The sequence below is a fragment of the Nothobranchius furzeri genome, chromosome 9, assembly GCF_043380555.1.
Source record: "Nothobranchius furzeri strain GRZ-AD chromosome 9, NfurGRZ-RIMD1, whole genome shotgun sequence".
Classification (NCBI taxonomy): domain Eukaryota; kingdom Metazoa; phylum Chordata; class Actinopteri; order Cyprinodontiformes; family Nothobranchiidae; genus Nothobranchius; species Nothobranchius furzeri.
The window spans coordinates 8,064,719-8,088,864 of record NC_091749.1 but is presented as its reverse complement, the minus strand read 5'-3'; the positions used below and the strand labels follow the sequence as shown (position 1 = coordinate 8,088,864).

Here is a 24,146-nt window from a genome sequence, read left to right as displayed (position 1 = left end):
TTGCAGATGATGTGCTGATCACGGGTCAAGGAGACACGGAAGCAGAAGCAGTGCAGGACCATGACGAGAAGCTGCGACAGTTTTTGTCCCGTTGCAGGCAGAAAAACATTAAGTTGAACGCAGACAAGTTCAAACTTAAACAGAAGGAGACTACGTACATTGGACATCAGCTGACATGCAACGATCTGAAAATAGACCCAGAGAAGGTTATGGCTATAGAGCAGATGCCCAGGCCGACAGATGTGAAGGCAGTGCAGAGCCTGTTAGGGATGGTGAACTACTTAGCAAAGTTTTGCCCACATCTGTCTGATCACTGTGACTTACTGAGACGACTGACACACAAAGACAGTGAGTGGAATTGGACGACTCGTCATGAAGATGCTTTCCAGAGACTGAAAGAGACTATAGCAGTGGCTCCAGTCCTGAAATACTACTGCCCAGAGGAAGAGCTGACAGTACAGTGTGACGCTTCTGACAAAGGATTAGGTGCAGCACTCATGCAGAAGGGTAAGCCTGTGGCTTTTGCGAGTAGAGCTCTTACACGTACAGAGCAAGGTTATGCCCAGATAGAGAAGGAGCTTTTGGCTGTTGTTTTCAGTTTGGAGAAGTTTCACCAGTACACTTATGGTCATAAAGTGGTTGTACACAGTGATCACAAACCTTTGGAGACCATTGTAAGGAAACCGCTGTTGAGTGCACCCAAACGGTTTTAAAGGATGCTTATGCACATTCAGAAATATGACTTAGATGTGGTGTATGTGCCAGGCAAAGACATGCTATTAGCTGACACGTTGAGTAGGGAATTTCTTCCAGAGTGCGCACCTCAGGGCTCCATAGAGGAGGAAATAGAGAGCATTAACATGGTCACTCATGCACCCATCTCACCAGACAGACTAAACAGCATAAGGATTGCTACACAGGAGGACAAAGCACTACAAACCCTCATAGACACAATTCACAGAGGGTGGCCAACTGACAAAAGAGACATGGACGGTGACATCAGACCATACTTCTCGTTCCAGGATGAACTGAGTAGTCAGGATGGACTTGTCTTTAGGGGTGAACGTGTTGTTGTCCCGACTGTCATGAGACAGCAGATCATAGCCAGACTGCACTCGACACACCTAGGTGTAGAAGGTTGCCTACGGAGAGCCAGAGAGTGTGTGTATTGGCCAGGCATGAATGAACAAATTAAGACGTATGTGACTAAGTGTGACATCTGCAGGTCAGTAGATTACAGACAGCAGAAAGAGACTTTGGTTCCTCACGAGATCCCGACAAGACCATGGGCTAAGGTGGCCTCAGACCTGTTCATGTTTGACAACAAGGACTACCTTATCACAGTGGACTACTATTGAAACTTCTGGGAAATCGACTATCTCCCGGACACTAAGTCCACCACAGTGATTAGGAAGTTGAAGGCCCACTTTGCCAGACAGGGCATCCCAGACATTGTTGTCTCAGATAATGGACCACAGTATACGTCTGGTGAGTTTCTGAGATTTAGTCGACTGTGGGATTTTCAGCACAAAACATCTTCGCCAGGTTACCCTCAGAGTAATGGGAAGGCCGAATCAGCGGTGAAGACAGCGAAAAGGCTGCTGCTAAAGGCAAAACTGGTGGGGCAGGACCCGTATCTGGCGATTCTGGACCATCGCAACACACCATCACAAGGCCTGGAGACCAGCCCAGCTCAGAGGCTGCTCAGCAGGAGAACACGGACGCTATGGAACTCATTGCCCATTGGAGTTCGGCAGGCTCCATCTCTGGCGGTTTTTAAATCTCATTTAAAGACCCACTTTTACACTTTGGCTTTTAGACAGTGACTCGTTTTAGTGTTTTATTGTGTCATTGTTTTAATGTGTTCTTATTATTCATGTTTTCTCTGCTTTTAATTGAGATTTTATCCTTAGTTTTAGCTCCTTGTAATGGGTGTGTTTTGTTTTAGCCTGTGCAGCACTTTGGGCAGCTCCCATGCTGCATTTTAAATGTGCTATATAAATAAACTATGCTATGCTATGCTATGCTATGCTATGCTTTTGCCAACCCGGATGAGCCTGCTAAGGCCAAAAGTCATTCCTGCCCGGTGGGAGTTGCAGATGAAACAGAAGCGCCAAAAAGAGTGCTATGATCGGTCAGCACATGACATGGACTCTTTGACGCTTGGGGACAGTGTCAGAGTTCAGCCTTTGGACCGCCACTCCACTTGGAGCAGGGGAGTGGTTGTTGGGACTGTTGACCCGCGGTCCTATGAGGTTCGGTTGGATTCTGGGAGTGTCCTGAGGAGGAATAGGAGGCACCTGAGACATGCAGGCGTGATGGATCCAGACAATGCCATGACAGACACTGGGGCACCGAGCAGCTCAGTGACGGATCCGTCGGGAAGTCGTGAGCAGCAGATTGAGTCTGACGTGGTAACAGGGGGTATCAGGACACGGTCAGGCCGCAAAGTGGTTCCACCACTTCGGTACAAGGACTATGTTGCATAATGAGGACTTGACAGTCTTTATTGGTTGAGGGGAGAAGTTATGTGTTCTATGGACACACATGTCCACTACAGTTGCAGAAATGTATATGTTCGAATAGTGGAATGTTTTTGTGTTCTGGGAATGTTTTTGTGTTCTGTTAGTGTTTCATATTGTTTCTCCCTTAGTGAGAAGAAGAAAGAAAAAAAAAGAGAAGGGATGTAATGATGTGCATTGTTGTTTGGCTTGGTTGGTTCCGCAGTGTGTTGTGTTGCTGCATGGGCGTTTTTAGAGTACGCACCATTATAGAATGCCGGCAGAGACTGTATGTTGGTGGAGTCTTGTTAATAAACCTTACTACCCCATTGGGTAGGAAATAGATATTCTGGAGTTTGTCGTGAATGAGACCAGAATATAACATTTCCAAGAGGCTCCTGCCGCAGCGGATTCCATTTGTTGTGATTATTAGCCAACGAATAATTTGTAAGCTTTACTTACTTTTTGGATTCATCAATAAAATTTGTAAATATGGAAATATTTACTAATTTATTACGTAATTAGGATATCCGTGGATATGCCTCGGGGCACCACCCCTCTTATCGGGGACAATTGAATCCAACACCTCTATCAATCTGTCTAAAGTTCGTAAATTCTTTTCACGAGCAGCAGTTGTATTTTATGCCACACAACAAATCACCTGAGACAAAACTTAATTGGCATTAACATTTATTAACTAATATGATCACTTCAGCTCCTCCCAAAGCATTTAGCCAATTAACATCAACCAACTTATTTTATCAAATGAATAACAAGCAATGAAACAATGGAATGATACTGTGAAATAACAAACAGATCCGGTAGGTGGGTGAAGTGACGTACGTAATCAGCAGTGATAGATTGGTTACCCAAAATGGAGGGAGTTTTGGAAAAACCAAAATGGCTGGTCCTTTGTTCTGCTGATCACAGAACCAGTGTGTGTGTGTGTGTGTTAGTCTTCTCAAATACAGACAGTGGGTGTAAGCAAACTTTCACAGTAACTCAATCAAAAACACTTCAAAACCGCTTCACAAAGATCAAGTAACAAAACAAATCAATCAAAGGCAAATGAAATATCTAAAGTCTGTCAGCCTGGCCACAGCTTGAACAACTTCGATATTAAACAATAACAAAAAGGATCTTACTTTGACGGTCCGATGGCGTTTTTGGTATGGAAGAAAGAGAAACCGTCTGTTAATTTGAAACGGTCGCGCAGTCGACCGCTTGCTTTGGCTATAAGAGAATCGAGAGGAAAAGAGAGAGAAAAAAAAACTTTGAACGAACGAACAACGAGGCGTCCCTCTGGAGTTCGCTGAGCAAATCAGATGGCGGTGTTCCGTCCACTTCAGCAGCTAGGCCTCGGTAGCAAAACGAGTGTCTCTTCACGCCAGTTGAATCCTGGACAAAAGAGAGAAATTTCTGCTCTGCGCAGCAGCTTTATGGACTCTCCAGCGGGCGGTCTCTGTAGCGGCTGGGGTTGGCATCGCTTGATGACGTCATTAAGCTGCTGCTGGCTGCAGAGATCATGGGAAATGAAGTCCCTGCTGCACGCAGATTTTTAATATGCCTTATTTATTTATGCTTCAGGGCGTGAATGCACAATTCTTTGGAGAAAATACTGCATAGTAATTTTCTCATGAGGGCAGAACCTCAACATTCCCCCTTTTGGTTTCGGGGATCGCGCCAGAGCTCGATCGTCGGAAGCACAGATGGGTTCTTCCCTAAGGAACGTTGGTCACCTTGGTCGCCTTTGGTCTTTGTCTTGATCTTGGATCCTGGTCAGGCAAAAGAACAAGAGGGGATAGGAAACGGGATAGTCCCCACGCGCATAACGAGGAGGAGCCACCCACACAGGTGGTACGCACATTCTACCAGGGGTGTCGTCGTCCATGCGAGAGGTAGCAGTGTGGAAGGAGGGAGGCCGGCGGGTGGTTGACTCCATGAGGGGACAAAAGCGGACAAGGATCAGGCAGTCCACAGTCCATGGGGACAAAAGGGGACAATGATCAGGCAGTCCACAGTCCATGGGCTTAACAGGGGCACCCGTGAGGGGATAAAAGGGAATATCTCCGCCGGCCATACAGTTCAGTTTCTGGGGCACTTGATTCCAGACAAGCAGTCCATGTACGATGGTCCATAGTTCGCAAATGCGCATTGGCCTATGTGGTCCCAAGATTCCCCCCTTTTTGGTCCAAAGGGTGGGGATTAGGACAGTCTTTGGGCTAAAACAAGGACCATGAAACCAGAGGTACTAAATTGTACTGGGCGGCTGACAGATTCACTGCAAATTAGAGAAGAAAATACTAGATAAATGCATACCTACCTGCAAAGTAGAGACAAAAATATTAGATATATGACTACTTATCTGCAAATTAGAGAAGAAAATGCTAGAAAAATACGTGCTTACCTGCAATTTAGAGATGAAAATACTATATAAATGCATACTTACCTGCAAAGCAGAGAAGAAAATACTAGATAAATGCGTACTTACCTGCAAATTAGAGAAGAAAATACTAGATAAGTGTGTAGTTACGTGCAAATTAGAGAAGAGAATACTAGATAAATGAATACTTATCTGCAAATTAGAGAAGAAAAGACTAGATAAATGTGCACTTACCTGCAAAGTAGAGACGAAAATACTAGATATATGACTTCGTATCTGCAAATTAGAGAAGAAAATACTAGATAAATAAATGCTTACCTGCAATTTAGATATGAAAATACTAGATAAATGCGTACTTACCTGCAAAGTAGAGAAGAAAATACTAGATAAATGCGTGCTTACCTGCAAATTAGAGAAGAAAATATTAGATAAATGTGGACTTACCTGCAAATTAGAGTATAAACGACTAGATAAATGCGTACTTACTTGCACATTAGAGAAGAAATTACTAGATAAATGCGTACATACCAAGATATTAGAGAAGAAAAACTAGATAGATGCATCCTTTTCTGCAAATTAGATTTAAAAAATACTAGAAAAATGTGTACTTACCTGCAAATTACAGAAGAAAAGACTAGATACATGCATACTTACCTGCAAATTAGAGAAGAAAAAACTAGATAAATGAGTACTTACCTGAAAATTTGAGAAGAAAATACTAGATAAATGTGAACTTACCTGCAAAGTAGAGAATGAAAGATTAGATAAATGTGTACTTACCTGCAAAGTAGAGTAGAAACGACTAGATAAATGCGTACTTACTTGCAAATTAGAGAATAAAAGACTAGAAAAATGCATATTTACCTTCAAAGTAGAGAAGAATAGACTAGTTAAATGCGTACTTACCTGTAAATTAGAGAAAACAATTGTAAAGAAAATTTGCCGGCTCAGCCATATTGTAATAAGACATTGGCTGGCTTAGCCATATTGTAAGGAGAAACTGTCTTTACTCAGTTATATTGTTAAGAAGACTCAAAGGTTGTTTTCATCGATAAACTGACGATAATATCTGTGTGTCTGTGTTTCAGTTCAATGAGGAAACCAGTTTGACAATTAAAGGTTTTAATTCTTCAAATTAAACGAATGATTTTGAAATTGACAAACAGGAAATAACAATCAACATTGGCAACCTGTGGGACAATCTTCAACAGTTGATATGCTTTTCTTGCTCAAATAGACCTTCTGTTGGTGAATGAAGATTGAGAGTAATAGGATGTGGTTATGGATGCGTGTGTGTGCAAAGTGTCGTGAGAATTGAACATGAGGTGAGATGAATGCGTGTGTGCATCTGATTTTGCTTCAGGAAGAAACAGGTGTCTGAGTGAAGTGATGGTTTGGATAAACTTAGGTCTTATCAGAGAACTGCATCAAACGCTAAACACCGTGCTCTGTCTCACCGAACTCTTGTGGACCCTCTTTCGGATCCGGGCCGTGGAGGATGTTGTGGTTCATCCAGATGACACCGGCGGCTGACAGGAGAGACGTAGGTGTCGAACGGAACCGGTCCAGAGTTGCCCTCGGTACACGTTGATGGTAAAGCGTTTTGTCGATGCGCTTTCTTAAGTTAAGTTCACTCAGAAATCAAAAGACTCGGTAATGAGTCTGCGTTAGAAGTTGCGATTCAGCTATTCTGTCTGGCTGACAAGAACAGCGTGAGGGGGGGAGAAACGAGCCAACCGGCTCTGCCCCCCCTTTGGTTTTCAGGTCCACTCTCTTTCGTTGTCCAACACGAACTGAAATCATAAGACTGAAACTTACCAAAAACCTTTCTCTTCTCAAAGCAAACGTGTGCGTCAGCAAATGTGTTTGGAGTTTACTGTGAGAATCTGTGTGTGGGTGTGTGTGCTTGAGTGTGTGTGAAGGTCAGCAACAAACATCCTCAACATTATCATTTAATTAGGAATGGATTAATTAAATCTCTTATAATTACCCAAAGCCTAATAGTCATTCATTTGATTAAACACATTTATAATGAGCAAAAGGATAATGGTTACTTTAACATTAAAATCAAGAAACAAAGTTTTAAGACTTGTTATGTTATGACTACTTTTATGGGAACAACATCTTCTGTGGGAACAACATCTTCTGGCACGAAGCTGCAGGTGGCAGATGTTATGGTTTCCTCCCAGACTCTCTGGCATTCAGGTCTTAATCTGTGGGTGAAAGTTCTCAACGACCCAGCTTTGACCCAGCTGAGTCCAACACCACATTTGTGACAGAAAACCCATATTTCCTCACGTTACACAATAGTAGACAAATGCGCACTTACCTGAAACAAATACCAGATAAATGCATTCTTTCTTGCAAATTAGAGAAGAAAATACTAGATAAATGCGTACTTACCTGCAAATTAGAGAAGAACATTCTAGATAAGTGTGTAGTTACGTGCAAATTAGAGAAGAAAATACTAGATAAATGAGTACTTACCTGCAAATTAGAGAAGAAAATACAAGTTAAATGCGTACTTACCTGCAAATTAGAGAAAATATACAAGATTAATTAATGCTTATCTGCAAATTAGAGAAGAAAATACTAGATAAATAGATACGTATTTTAAAATTAGACAAAAATACTAGATAAATGCATACTTACCTGCAAATTAGAGATGAAAATACTAGATAAATGCATACTTGCCTGAAAATTAGAGATGAAAATACTAGATAAATGCGTACTTACCAAGATATTAGAGAAGAAAAACTAGATAGATGCATACTGTTCTGCTAAGTAGAGAAACAACACTAGATAAATGTGCACTTACCTGTAAATACGAGAAGAAAAGACTAGATAAATGCATACTTACCTGCAAATTAGAGAAGAAAATCCTAGATAAATGTCTACTTACCTGCAAATTAGTGAAGAAAATACTACTTCCCCTCAAATTAGAGATGAAAACACTAGATAAATGCGCACTTACCTGCAAATTAGACAAAAAACAATAGTCAAATGCGTACTTACCTGCTAATTAGAGAAGAAAATATGAGATAAATGCATACCTACTGGCAAATTAGACAAAAAAATACTAGATAAATGCGTCCTTACCTTCAAATTAGAGCAGAAAATACTAGATAAACGCATACTCACCTGCAAATTAGAGAAGAAAATGCTAGATAAATCAAGTTCTTACCTGCAAATTTGAGAAGAAAATATTAGATAAATGCGTACTTACCTTCAAATTAGAGAAGAAAATGCCAGATAAATGCGCACTCACCTGCAAATTAGAGAAGAAAATACTAAATAAATGAATACTTATCTGCAATAGGAAGAAAATGAAGGTTAGGTTTACCTACAAAATACAGAAAAAATACGAGATAAATGCATTCTTTCTTGCAAATTAGAGAAGAAAATACTAGATAAATGTGTACTTACCTGCAAATTAGAGAAGAAAATACTAGATAAGTGTGTAGTTACGTGCCCATTAGAGAAGAAAATACTAGATAAATCAAGTTCTTACCTGCAAATTTGAGAAGAAAATACTAGATAAATGTGTATTTACCTGCAAATTAGAGAAGAAAATACTAAATAAATGAATACTTACCTGCAATAGGAAGAAAATGAAGGTTAGAAGGTTTACCTGTAAAATACAGAAACGAATACCAGATAAATGCATTCTTTCTTGCAAATTAGAGAAGAAAATACTAGATAAGTGTGTAGTTGCGTGCAAATTAGAGAAGAAAATACTAGATAAATGCGTACTTACCTGCAAATTAGAGAAGAAAATACTAGATAAATGCGTACTTAAATGCAAATTAGAGAAAATATACTAGATAAATTAATGCTTATCTGCAAATTAGAGATGAAAAAACTAGATACATAGATACTTATTTTAAAATTAGAAAAAAATTCTAGATAAATGCATACTTACCTGCAATGTAGAGAAGAAAATTCTAGATAAATGAATACTTATCTGTAAATTAGAAAAGAAAATACTAGATAAATGTGTACGTACCTCCAAAGTAGAGAAGAAAATACTAGATAAATGCATACTTACCTGCAAATTAGAGATGAAAATACTAGATAAATGCGTACTGACCAAGATATTAGGGAAGAAAAACTAGATAGATGCATACTTTTCTGCTAAGTAGAGAAAAAATACTAGATAAATGCGTACTTACCTGCAAATTAAAGAAGAAAATACTAGATAAATGTGTACTTACCTGCAAATTAGTGAAGAAAATACTACTTCCCCTCAAATTAGATATGAAAACACTAGATAAATGCGCACTTACCTGCAAATTAGACAAAAAAATAATAGTCAAATGCGTACTTACCTGCTAATTAGAGAAGAAAAAACGAGATTAATGCATACCTACTTGCAAATTAGACAAAAATACTAGACAACTGCATACTTACCCTCAAATTAGAGAAAAAAATACTAGATAAATGCGTACTTACCTTCAAATTAGAGCAGAAAATACTAGATAAACGTGTACTCACCTGCAAATTAGAGAAGAATATAGTAGATAAATGCGTACTTACCTGCAAATTAGAGAAGAAAATACTAGATAAATGTGTATTTACCTGCAAAATAGAGAAGAAAATGCCAAATAAATGCATAATCACCTGCAAATTAGAGAAGAAAATACTAAATAAATAAATACTTATCTGCAATAGGAAGAAAATGAAGGTTAGAAGGTTTACCTGCAAAATACAGAAACAAGTACCAGATAAACGCATTCTTTCTTGCAAATTAGAGAAGAAAATACTAGATAAATGCGTACTTACCTGCAAATTAGAGAAGAAAATACTAGATACATAGATACTTATTTAAAAATAGACAAAAAAACTAGATAAATGCGTACTTACCTGAAATGTAGAGAAGAAAATGCTAGATAAATGAATACTTTTTTCAAATGAGAGAAGGAAATACTAGATAAATGTGTACTTACCTGCAAATTAGTGAAGAAAATACTACTTCCCCTCAAATTAGAGATGAAAACACTAGATAAATGCACACTTACCTGCAAATTAGACAAAAAATAATAGTCAAATGCGTACTTACCTGCTAATTAGAGAAGAAAAACGAGATAAATGCATATCTACTTGCAAAGTAGACAAAAATACTAGACAACTGCATACTTACCCTCAAATTAGAGAAAAAAATACTAGATAAATGCGTACTTACCTTCAAATTAGAGCAGAAAATACTAGATAAACACGTACTCACCTGCAAATTAGAGAAGAAAATACTAGATAAATGCGTGCTTACCTGCAAATGAGAGAAGAAAATACTAGATAAATGTGCATTTACCTGCAAAATAGAGAAGAAAATGCCAAATAAATGCGTAATCACCTGCAAATTAGAGAAGAAAATACTAAATAAATGAATACTTATCTGTAATATGAAGAAAATGAAGGTTGGAAGGTTTACCGGCAAAATACAGAAACAAGTACCAGATTAATGCATTCTTTCTTGCAAATTAGAGAAGAAAATACTAGATAAATGAGTACTTACCTGCAAATTAGAGAAGAAAATACTAGATACATAGATACTTATTTAAAAATTAGACAAAAATACTAGATAAATGCATACTTACCTGAAATGTAGAGAAGAAAATTTTAGATAAATGAATACTTATTTGCAAATTAGAGAAGAAAATACTAGATAAATGCGTACGTACCGCCAAAGTAGAGAAGAAAATACTATATAAATGCATACTTACCTGCAAATTAGAGATGAAAATACTAGGTAAATGCGTACTTACCAAGATATTAGAGAAGAAAAACTTAATAGATGCATACTTTTCTGCTAAGTAGAGAAAAAAGTACTACATAAATGTGTACTTACCTGCAAATTAGAGAAGAATATACTACTTCCCTGCAAATTAGAGATGAATATACTAGATAAATGCGCACTTACCTGCAAATTAGACAAAAAAACAATAGTCAAATGCGTACTTACCTGCTAATTAGAGAAGAAAATACTAGATAAATGTGCATTTACCTGCAAAATAGAGAAGAAAATGCCAAATAAATGCGTAATCACCTGCAAATTAGAGAAGAAAATACTAAATAAATGAATACTTATCTGTAATAGGAAGAAAATGAAGGTTGGAAGGTTTACCGGCAAAATACAGAAACAAGTACCAGATTAATGCATTCTTTCTTGCAAATTAGAGAAGAAAATACTAGATAAATGAGTACTTACCTGCAAATTAGAGAAGAAAATACTAGATACATAGATACTTATTTAAAAATTAGACAAAAAATACTAGATAAATGCATACTTACCTGAAATGTAGAGAAGAAAATTTTAGATAAATGAATACTTATTTGCAAATTAGAGAAGAAAATACTAGATAAATGCGTACGTACCTCCAAAGTAGAGAAGAAAATACTATATAAATGCATACTTACCTGCAAATTAGAGATGAAAATACTAGATAAATGCGTACTTACCAAGATATTAGAGAAGAAAAACTTAATAGATGCATACTTTTCTGCTAAGTAGAGAAAAAAATACTACATAAATGTGTACTTACCTGCAAATTAGAGAAGAATATACTACTTCCCTGCAAATTAGAGATGAATATACTAGATAAATGCGCACTTACCTGCAAATTAGACAAAAAAACAATAGTCAAATGCGTACTTACCTGCTAATTAGAGAAGAAAATACGAGATAAATGCATACCTACTGGCAAATTAGACAAAAAATACTAGATAAATGCGTACTTACCCTCAAATAAGACAAAAAATACTAGATAAATTCATACTTACCTGCAATGAAGAGAAGAAAATACTAGATAAATGAATACTTATCTGCAAATTAGAAAAGAAAATACTAGATAAATGCGTATGTACCTCCAAAGTAGAGAAGAAAATACTAGATAAATGCATACTTATCTGCAAATTAGAGATGAAAAAACTAGATAAATGCGTTCTTACCAAGATATTAGAGAAGAAAAACTAGATAGATGCATACTTTCCTGCTAAGTAGAGAAAAAATATTAGATAAATGTGCACTTACCTGTAAATACGAGAAGAAAAGACCATATAAATGCGTACTTACCTGCAAATTAGAGAAGAAAATACTAGATAAATGTGTACTTACCTGCAAATTAATGAAGAAAATACTACTTCCCCTCAAATTAGAGATGAAAACACTAGATAAATGCGCACTTACCTGCAAATTAGACAAAAAATACTAGTCAAATGTGTACTTACCTGCTAATTAGAGAAGAAAATATGAGATAAATGCATACCTACTTGCAAATTAGACAAAAAATACTAGACAACTGCATACTTACCCTCAAATTAGAGAAAAAAATAGATAAATGCGTACTTACCTTCAAATTAGAGCAGAAAATACTAGATAAATGCATACTCACCTGCAAATTAGAGAAGAAAATACTAGATAAATGCATACTTACCTGCAAGTTATAGAAGAAAATACTAGATAAATGTGTATTTACCTGCAAAATAGAGAAGAAAATGCCAAATAAATGGATAATCACCTGCAAATTAGAGAAGAAAATACTAAATAAATGAATATTTATCTGCAATAGGAAGAAAATGAAGGTTAGAAGGTTTACCTGCAAAATACAGAAACAAGTACCAGATAAACGCATTCTTTCTTGCAAATTAGAGATGAAAAGACTAGATAAATGTGTACTTACCTGCAAATCAGAGAAGAAAATACTAGATAAATGTGTACTTACATGCAAATTAGAGATGAAACTACTAGATAACTGTGTGCTTACCGCGCAGCAGTAGCTCAGGTGGTAGAGTGGGTTGCCTCTTTTTTTTTTTATCTTTTATTTTCATTTATTGACATTAAAATAAAAATACAATCAGAACTAAATTGCTGCAAGCCAAAATGAAAAAGGGGACAGAAAGAAGAAAAACTTATGTTGTCTGCCCCTTTTAACTAAATAGCATTAATACAAATGAAATAATCATATGATTCTTAAAGAAATTGAACAATATAGTTCCTGGACCTGTTGGCCGACAAAATCTCAACCCATGAATTTGAGAAAAAAATAGAAAAAGAAAACAATTTACACAGAAAGAAGCATTAAGTTACAGATCTATATACATACATATATGCACATACAAGCTCAGGTGGTAGAGTGGGTTGCCTCATGGGTTCGATTCCAGCTCCCGCCAGGGATATCCTGCTGTTGTGTCCTTGGGCAAGACACTTCACCCAACTTGCCTGTGTTAGTGGTGGTCAGGGGGGCCGATGGCGCCAAATGGCAGCCTCGCCTCTGTCAGACGTCCCCAGGGCGGCTGTGGCTACAAGTAGCTTACCATCACCAGCAGTGCGCGAATGTGAGTGTGTGGAAAGCATCTTTGGGTGTCTAGAAAAGCACTATATAAGTTCAATGCATTATTATCATTAATACTAAAGTAGAGACAAAATACTACATGAATGAATACTTACCTGCAAATTAGAAATGCAAAGATTAGATAAATGGGTACTTAGCTGCAAAGTAGAGTAGAAACAACTAGATAAATACGTACTTACTTGCACATTAGAGAAGAAACTCCTAGATAAATGCATACTTACCAATATATTAGAGAAGAGAAACTAGATAGATGCATACTTTTCTGCAAATTAGATAAAAATACTAGATAAATGAATACTTACCTGCAAATTAGTGAAGAAAATACTAAATTCGTACTTACCTGCAATTTAGAGATGGAACTACTAGATAAATGCGTACTTACCTGCAAAGTAGAGAAGAAAATACTAGATAAATGCATAGTTACCTGCAAATTTGAGAAGAAAATACTGCATAAATGCGAACTTACCTGCAAAGTAGAGTTGAAACGACTAGATAAATGCGTACTTACTTGCACATTAGAGACGAAAATACTAGATAAATGCGTACTTACCAAGATATTATAGAAAAAAACTAGATAGATGCATACTTTTCTGCAAATGAGATAAAAAATACTAAATAAATGTGTACTTACCTGCAAATTAGAGACGAAAATATTAGATAAATGTTTATTTACCTTTAAAGTAGAGAAGAAAATCCTAGATAAACGCATACTTACCTGCAAATTAGAGAAGAAAATACTTGATAAATGAGTACTTACCAGATAATTTGAGAAGAAAATACTACATAAATGCAAACTTACCTGCAAAGTAGAGAGGAAAAGGTTAGATAAATGTGTACTTACCAGCAAAGTAGAGTATAAACGACTAGATAAATACATACTTACTTGCACATTAGAGAAGAAAAAACTAGATAAATGCGTACTTACCAAGATATTAGAGAAGAAAAACTAGATAGATGTGTTTTTTCTGCAAATTAGATAAAAAATACTAGATAAATGAATACTTACCTGCAAATTAGTGAAGAAAATCCTAGATAAACGCTTACTTACCTGCAAATTAGAGAAGAAAATACTACATAAATGCAAACTTACCTGCAAAGTAGAGAGGAAAAGATTAGATAAATGCGTACTTACCTGCAAATTAGAGAAGAAAATACTAGATAAATGTGTATTTACCTGCAAAATAGAGAAGAAAATGCCAAATAAATGCATAATCACCTGCAAATTAGAGAAGAAAATACTAAATAAATGAATACTTATCTGCAATAGGTAGAAAATGAAGGTTAGAAGGTTTACCTGCAAAATAGAGAAACAAGTACCAGATAAACGCATTCTTTCTTGCAAATTAGACAAGAAAATACTAGATAAATGCGTACTTACCTGCAAATTAGAGAAGAAAATACTAGATACATAGATACTTTTTTAAAAATAGACAAAAAATACTAGATAAATGTGTACTTACATGCAAATTAGAGATGAAAATACTAGATAAATGTGTGCTTACCTGCAAAGTAGAGACAAAATACTAGATAAATGAATACTGATCTGCAAATTAGTGAACAAATTACTAGATAAATACATACTTACCTGCAATTTAGAGATGATAACACTAGATAAATGCGTACTCACCTGCAAAGTAGAGTAGAAAATACTAGATGAATGCATACTTACCTGCAAATTAGAGATGAAAAGATTAGATAAATGCATACTTACCTGCAAAGTAGAGAAGAAAATACTAGATAACTGCATACTTACCTGCAAATTAGAGATGAAAAGATTAGATAAATCGGTACTTCCTTGCAAATTAGAGAAGAAAAGACTAGATAAATGTGTACTTACCGGGCAGCAGTAGCTCAGGTGGTAGAGCGGGTTGCCTCATGATCGGAGGGTCATGGGTTTGAGTCCAGCTCCCGCAAGGGGTATCCTGCTGTTGTGTCCTTGGGCAAGACACTTCACCCAACTTGCCTGTGTTAGTGGCGGTCAGAGGGGCCGACATATTAGATAAATGTGTATTTACCTGCAAATTAGAGCAGAAAATACTAGATAAATGCATGCTTACCTGCAAAGTAGAGTAGAAACAACTAGATAAATGCGTACTTACTTGCACGTTAGAGAAGAAAATACTAGATAAATTAATGATTACCAAGATATTAGAGACGAAAAACTACATAGATGCATACTTTTCTGCAAATTTGATAAAAAAATACTAGATAAATGTGTACTTACCTGCAAATTAGAGAAGAAAATACTAGATAAATGACTACTTATCTGAAACTTTGAGAAGAAAATACTACATAAATGTGAACTTACCTGCAAAGTAGAGAGGAAAAGGTTAGATAAATGTGTACTTACCTGCAAATTAGAGCAGAAAATACTAGATAAATGCATACTTACCTGCAAAGTAGAGTAGAAACGACTAGATACACGCGTACTTACTTGCACATTAGAGAAAAGACTAGATAAATGCGTTCTAACTTACAAATTAGAGAAAATAATTACAAGGTGAATGTGTACTTACCTGTAAATTAGAGAAGAAAATAGTAGATAAATGCGTACTTACCTGCAAATTAGAGAAGAAAATACTAGATAAATGAGTACTTACCTGATAATTTGAGAAGAAAATACTACATAAATGCGAACTTACCTGCAAAGTAGAGAGGAAAAGGTTAGATACATGTGTAATTACCTGCAAATTAGAGCAGAGAATACTAGATAAATGCATGCTTACCTGCAAAGTACAGTAGAAACGACTAGATAAATGTGTACCTACTTGCACATTAGAGAAGAATATACTAGATAAATTAATACGTACCAAGATATTAGAGAAGATAAACTAGACAGATGCATACTTTTCTGCAAATTAGATTTAAAAAAGTAGATAAATGTGTACTTGCCTTCAAATTAGAGAAGAAAAGACTAGATAGATGTGTACTTTCCTGCAAATTAGAGAAGAACATACTAGAAAAATGTGTACTTACCTGCAAATTAGATGAAAATACTAGATACATGTGTGCTTACCTGCAAAGTAGAGACAAAAATACTAGATATATGAATACTTACCTGCAAATTAGTGAAGAATATACTAGATAAATATGTACTTACTTGCAATTTAGAGATGAAAATACTAGATAAATGCATACTTACCTGCAAAGTAGAGAAGAAAAGACTAGATGAATGAGTATTTACATGAAAATTAGAGAAGAAAATACTAGATAAATGCAAACTTAACTGCAAACTAGAGTAGAAACGACTAGTACTTACTTGCACATTAGAGAAGAAAAGACTAGATAAATGCGTACTTACCTGCAAAATAGAAAAGAAAATATTCGATAAATGTGTATTTACCTTTAAAGAAGAGAAGAAAACCCTAAATAAACGAGTGCTTCTCTGCAAATTAGAGCAGAAATACTAGATAAATGCATACTCACCAAGATATTAGAGAAGGAACTAGATAGATGCATACTTTTCTGCAAATTAGATTAAAAATACCAGATAAATGAGTACTTACCTGCAAACTAGAGAAGAAAATCTTAGATTTATGTGTATTCACCTTTAAAGTAGAGAAGGAAATCCTAGATAAACGCGTACTTACCTGCAAATTAGAGAAGAAAATACTAGATAAATGAGTACTTACCTGATAATTTGAGAAGAAAATACTACATAAATGCTAACTTACCTGCAAAGTAGAGAGGAAAAGGTTAGATAAATGTGTACTTACCTGCAAATTAGAGCAGAAAATACTAGATAAATGCATACTTACCTGCAAAGTAGAGTAGAAACAACTAGATAAATGCATACTTACTTGCACATTAGAGAAAAAAATACTAGATGAATGCGTACTTACCAAGATATTAGAGAAAAACTAGATAGATGCATACTTTTCTGCAAATTAGATTAAAAATACTAGATAAAAGTGTACTTACCTGCAAATTAGAGAAGAAAAGACTAGATGAATGTGTACTTACCTGCACATTAGAGAAGAAAATACTAGACAAATGTGTACTTACCTGCAAATTAGAGATGAAAATACTAGATAAATGAGTGCTTACCTGCAAAGTAGAGACAAAAATACTCAAACGAATACTTACCTGCAAATTAGTGAATAAAATACTATATAAATACGTACGTACCTGCAATTTAGAGATGAAAATACTAGATAAATGCGTACTTACCTGCAAAGTAGAGAAGAATATACTAGATAAATGGAAACTTACCTGCAAATTAGAGATGAAAATACTAGATAAATGCATACTTACCTGCGAAGTAGAGAAGAAAAGACTAGATTAATGAGTACTTACATGAAAATTAGAGAAGAAAATACTAGATAAATGCATACTTACCTGCAAAGGAGAGTAGAAACGACTAGATAAATGCGTACTTACCTGCAAAGGAGAGAAGAAAATACTAGATAAATGCATACTTACCTGCAAAGTAGAGTAGAAACAACTAGATAAATGCATACTTACTTGCACATTAGAGAAAAAAATACTAGATGAATGCGTACTTACCAAGAAATTAGAGAAAAACTAGATAGATGCATACTTTTCTGCAAATTAGATTAAAAATACTAGATAAAAGTGTACTTACCTGCAAATTAGAGAAGAAAAGACTAGATGAATGTGTACTTACCTGCACATTAGAGAAGAAAATACTAGACAAATGTGTACTTACCTGCAAATTAGAGATGAAAATACTAGATAAATGAGTGCTTACCTGCAAAGTAGAGACAAAAATACTCAAACGAATACTTACCTGCAAATTAGTGAAGAAAATACTATATAAATACGTACGTACCTGCAATTTAGAGATGAAAATACTAGATAAATGCGTACTTACCTGCAAAGTAGAGAAGAATATACTAGATAAATGGAAACTTACCTGCAAATTAGAGATGAAAATACTAGATAAATGCATACTTACCTGCAAAGTAGAGAAGAAAAGACTAGATTAATGAGTACTTACATGAAAATTAGCGAAGAAAATACTAGATAAATGCATACTTACCTGCAAAGTAGAGTAGAAACGACTAGATAAATGCGTACTTACCTGCAAAGGAGAGAAGGAAATACTAGATAAATGCATACTTACCTGCAAAGTAAAGAAGAAACAACTAGATAAATGCATACTTACTTGCACATTAGAGAACAAAACACTAGATAAATGCGTACTTACCTGCTAACCAGAGAAGAAAATACTGGATAAATGTGTGCTTACCTGCAAAGTAGAGATGAAATACTAGATAAAAGAATAATCATCTTCAAATTAGTGAAGAAAATACTAGATAAATACGAACTTACCTGCAATGTAGAGATGATAATACTAGATAAATGCGTACTTACCTGCAAAGTAGAGAAGAAAATACTAGATAATCACATACTTACCTGCAAATTAGAAAGGAAAAGATTAGATAAATGTGTACTTACCTGCAAAGTAGAGTAGAAATGACTAGATAAATGCGTACTTACTTGCACATTAGAGAAGAAAAGACTAGATAAATGCGTACTTACTTGCACATTAGAGAAGAAAATACTAGATGAATTAATACTTACCAAAATATTAGAGAAGATAAACAAGATAGATGGATACTTCTCTGCAAATTAGATTAACAAAAGTAGATGAATGTGTACTTGCCTTCAAATTAGAGAAGAAAAGACTAGACAGATGCATACTTACTTGCAATTTAGATGAAAATACTAGATACATGTGTGCTTACCTGCAAAGTAGAGACAAAAATACGAGATAAATGAATACTTACCTGCAAATTAGTGAAAAAATACTAGATAAATGTGTACTTACCTGCACATTAGAGAAGAAAATACTAGACAAATGTGTACTTACCTGCAAATTAGAGATGAAAATACTAGATAAATGAGTGCTTACCTGCAAAGTAGAGACAAAAATACTAGATAAATGAATACTTACCTGCAAATTAGTGAAGAAAATTCTATTTAAATATGTACTTACCTGCAATTTAGAGATGAAAATACTAGATAAATGCATAATTACCTGCAAAGTAGAGATGAACATACTAGATAAATGCATACTTACCTGCAAATTAGAGATGAAATTACTACATAAATGCAAACTTACCTGCAAAGTAGAGAGGAAAAGGTTAGATACATGTGTAATTACCTCCAAATTAGAGCAGAGAATACTAGATAAATGCATGCTTACCTGCAAAGTAGAGTAGAAACGACTAGATAAATGCCTACCTACTTGCACATTAGAGAAGAATATACTAGATAAATTAATACGTACCAAGATATTAGAGAAGATAAACTAGATAGATGCATACTTTTCTGCAAATTAGATTACAAAAAGTAGATAAATGTGTACTTGCCTTCAAATTAGAGAAGAAAAGACTAGATAGATGTGTACTTTCCTGCAAATTAGAGAAGAAAATACTAGATACATGTGTGCTTACCTGCAAAGTAGAGACAAAAATACTAGATATATGAATACTTACCTGCAAATTAGTGAAGAAAATACTAGATAAATAAGTACTTACCTGCAATTTAGAGATAAAAATACTAGATAAATGCGTACTTACCTGCAAAGTAGAGAAGAAAAGACTAGATGAATAAGTACTTTCATGAAAATTAGAGAAGAAAATACTAGATAAATGCATACTTAACTGCAAAGTAGAGTAGAAACGACTAGTACTTACTTGCACATTAGGGAAGAAAAGACTAGATAAATGCGTACTTACCTGCAAAATAGAAAAGAAAATATTCGATGAATGTGTATTTACCTTTAAAGTCGAGAAGAAAATCCTAGATAAACGAGTACTTACCTGCAAATTAGAGCAGAAATACTAGATAAGTGCATACTTACCAAGATATTAGAGAAGAAACTAGATAGATGCATACTTTTCTGCAAATTAGATTAAAAATACTAGATAAATGTGTACTTACCTGCAAACTAGAGAAGAAAATCTTAGATTAATGTGTATTTACCTTTAAAGTAGAGAAGGAAATCCTAGATAAACGCGTACTTACCTGCAAATTAGAGAAGAAAATACTAGATAAATGAGTACTTACCTGATAATTTGAGAAGAAAATACTACATAAATGCTAACTTACCTGCAAAGTAGAGATGAAAATACTAGATAAATGAGTTCTTACCTGCAAAGTAGAGACAAAAATACTAGATAAATGAATACTTACCTGCAAATTAGTGAAGAAAATACTATTTAAATACGTACTTACCTGCAATTTAGAGATGAAAATACTAGATAAATGCGTAATTACCTGCAAAGTAGAGATGAACATATTAGATAAATGCATACTTACCTGCAAATTAGAGATGAAATTACTAGATAAATGCATACTTACCTGCAAAGTAGAGAAGAAAAGACTAGATTAATGAGTACTTACATGAAAATAAGAGAAGAAAATACTAGATAAATGCATACTTACATGTAAATTAGAGATGAAAATACTAGATAAATGCATTCTTACCTGCAAAGTAGAGAAGGAAAGACTAGATGAATGAGTACTTACATGAAAATTATAGAAGAAAATACTAGATAAATGCATACTTTCCTGCAAAGTAGAGTAGAAACATCTAGATAAATGCATACTTACTTGCACATTAGAGAAGAAAAGACTAGATAAATGCGTACTTACCTGCTAACCAGAGAAGAAAATACTGGATAAATGTGGGCTTACCTGCAAAGTAGAGATGAAATACTAGATAAATGAATACTTATCTGCAAATTAGTGAAGAAAATACTAGATAAATATGTACTTACCTGCAATTTAGAGGTGATAATAATAGATAAATGCGTACTTACCTGCAAAGTAGAGAAGAAAATACTAGATAAATGCATACTTACCTGCAAATTAGAGATGAAAATATTAGATAAATGTGTACTTACCTGCAAATTAGAGCAGAAAATACTAGATAAATGCGAACTTACCTGCAAAGTAGATACAAAAAGATTAGATAAATGTGTACTTACCTGAAAAATAGAAAAGAAAATATTAGATAAATGCATACTTACCTGCAAAGAAGAGAAGAAAATACTAGATAAATGCATACTTACCTGCCAATTAGAGATGAAAATACTAGATAAATGCATACTTTCATGCAAAGTAGAGAAGAAAAGACTAGATGAATGAGTACTTACATGAAAATTAGAGAAGAAAATACTAGATAAATGCATACTTACCTGCAAAGTAGAGTAGAAATGGCTAGATAAATGCATACTTAACTGCAAATCAGAGAAGAAAATACTAGATAAATGTGTACTAACATGCAAATTAGAGATGAAAATACTACATAAATGTTTGCTTACCTGCAAAGTAGAGACAACATACTAGATTAATGAATACTTATCTGCAATTTAGTGAAGAAAATACTAGATAAATACGTACTTACCTGCAATTTAGAGATCATAATACTACACAAATGCATACTTTTCTGCGAATTAGAGAAAAATACTAGATAAATGTGTGCTTACCTGCAGATTAGAGTAGAAAATATTAGATAAATGTGTATTTACCTTTAAAGTAGAGAAGAAAATCCTAGATAAATGAGTACTTACCTGATCATTTGAGAAGAAAATACTACATAAATGCAAACTTACCTGCAAAGGAGAGGAAAAGATTAGATAAATGTGTACTTACCTGCAAATTAGAGCAGAAAATACTAGATAAATAAATACTTACCTGCAAAGTAGAGTAGAAACGACTAGATAAATGCGTACTTACTTGTACATTAGAGAAGGAAAGACTAGATAAATGCGTACTTACTTGCAAATTAGAGAAAAAAATTACTAGGTAAATGTGTACTTACCTATAAATTAGAGAAAATTCTAGATAAATGCGTACTTACCTGCAAATTAGAGAAGCAAATACTAGATAAATGAGTACTTACCTGATAATTTGAGAAGAAAACACTACGTAAATGTGAACTTACCTGCAAAGTAGAGAGGAAAAGGTTAGATAAATGTGTACTTACCTGCAAATTAGAGCATAAAATACTAGATAAATGCATACTTACCTGCAAAGTAGAGTAGAAACAACTAGATAAATGCATACTTACTTGAACATTAGAGAAAAAAATACTAGATGAATGCGTACTTACCAATATATTAGAGAAAAACTAGATAGATGCATACTTTTCTGCAAATTAGATTAAAAATACTAGATAAAATTGTACTAACCTGCAAATTAGAGAAGAAAAGACTAGATAAATGTGTACTTACCTGCACATTAGAGAAGAAAATACTAGACAAATGTGCACTTACCTGCAAATTAGAGATGAAAATACTAGATAAATGCATGCTTACCTGCAAAGTAGAGTAGAAACGACTAGATAAATGCATATTTAATTGCACATTAGAGAAGAAAATACTAGATAAATTAATACTTACCAAGATATTAGAGACAAAACACTAGATAGATGCATAGTTTTCTGCAAAATAGATAAAAAATACTAGATAAATGTGTACTTACCGGCAAATTAGAGAAGAAAATACTAGATAAATGAGTACTTATCTGATAATTTGAGAAGAAAATACTACATAAATGTGTACTTACCTGCACATTAGAGAAGAAAATACTAGATAAATTAATACTTACCAAGATATTAGAGACGAAAAACTAGATAGATGCATACTTTTCTGTAAATTAGATAAAAATACTAGATAAATGCATACTTACCTGCAAATTAGAGATGAAAACACTAGATAAATGCATACTTACCTGCAATGTAGTGAAGAAAAGACTAGATGAATGAGTATGTACATGAAAATTAGAGAAGAAAATACTAGATAAATGCATACTTACATGCAACGTAGAGAAGAAACAACTAGATAAATGCGTACTTACCTGCAAATCAGAGAAGAAAATACTAGATAAATGTGTACTTACATGCAAATTAGAGATGAAAATATTAGAAAAATGTGTGCTTACCTGCAAAGTAGAGACAAATTACTAGATAAATGAATACTTATCTGCAAATTAGTGAAGAAAATTCTAGATAAATGTGTACTTACCTTCAATTTAGAGATGAAATTACTAGATAAATGCGTACTTACCTGCAAATTAGAGAAGAAAATACTAGATCAATGCATACTTACCTGCAAATTAGATACAAAATACTAGATAAATGTGTACTTACCTGCAAATTAGAAAAGAAAATATAAGATAAATGTGTATTTACCTTTAAAGTAGAGAAGAAAATCCTAGATAAACGCGTACTTACCTGCAAATTAGAGAAGAAAATACTACATAAATGCGAACTTACCTGCAAAGTAGAGAGGAAAATACTAGATAAATGCATACTTACCTGCAAATTAGAGATGAAAAGATTAGATAAATGTGTACTTACCTGCAAATTAGAGCAGAAAATTCTAGATAAATGCATACTTACCTGCAAATTAGAGTAGAAACGACTAGATAAATACATACTTACTTGCACATTAGAGAAGAAAATACTAGATAAATGCGTACTTAATGACTTTTTTTTTATATACTTTAACTGTGTTTGGCATCATTACGGGTCTTCTGAGTTCTGTTCATGACAGAAATGTCTAAAGGATTTCTCTGTGAGAGATGCTACTGCAAACAGCCAGAGCCTGATTAAATAGATGGACTATCCTAGGCAGGCTGCATTTTTGTCTGGGCCCCATCCAGCCAATCAGGCCCTAGGCAAGTGCATACTTTGCCTTTGCGTTAATCCGGCTCTGCAAGCAGCCCCTATCAAAGTTTCTTCAAGAACGTTTTAATTTACATCAGTTATTCGCTCACTCACACCCAGAGACACGATAGGGTCACTAATTCACCTAACGTGTGGGTGTGGGGGGGAACCGGAGCGCCCGGAGCAAACCCAGACCTGCATGAAGGACAACTGCTTCTCCATCATTAAGCCCCATTTTTTTCTGGTGTTCTTGTGATTTCTGTAAGGGG

At 34.6% G+C, this 24,146-nt stretch overlaps 1 protein-coding gene across 1 annotated transcript; it reads right to left on the bottom strand.

The window, feature by feature from the left end:
- Nucleotides 1-6,060: 6,060 nt before the first annotated feature.
- On the bottom strand, nt 6,061-23,646 carry LOC139071634 (dynein heavy chain-like). Its single transcript, XM_070554422.1, has 39 exons — nt 23,611-23,646; nt 23,485-23,526; nt 20,523-20,564; nt 20,313-20,354; nt 18,528-18,569; nt 18,445-18,465; nt 18,235-18,276; nt 18,109-18,150; nt 18,025-18,066; nt 17,902-17,943; nt 17,818-17,859; nt 17,571-17,612; nt 17,445-17,486; nt 17,361-17,402; nt 17,238-17,279; nt 17,154-17,195; nt 15,625-15,646; nt 15,070-15,195; nt 14,986-15,026; nt 14,449-14,526; nt 14,365-14,406; nt 14,281-14,322; nt 12,477-12,560; nt 12,315-12,356; nt 11,424-11,495; nt 10,730-10,801; nt 10,151-10,192; nt 10,067-10,108; nt 9,944-9,946; nt 9,831-9,902; nt 9,213-9,215; nt 8,480-8,515; nt 8,111-8,152; nt 7,984-8,025; nt 7,900-7,902; nt 7,787-7,858; nt 7,537-7,578; nt 7,372-7,413; nt 6,061-6,126 (listed from the first exon to the last, which is right to left on the bottom strand). The coding sequence occupies exons 1-39, from the start codon at nt 23,644-23,646 to the stop codon at nt 6,061-6,063; spliced, it is 1,773 nt and encodes a 590-aa protein (XP_070410523.1).
- Between the last annotated feature and the right edge of the window lie 500 nt (nt 23,647-24,146).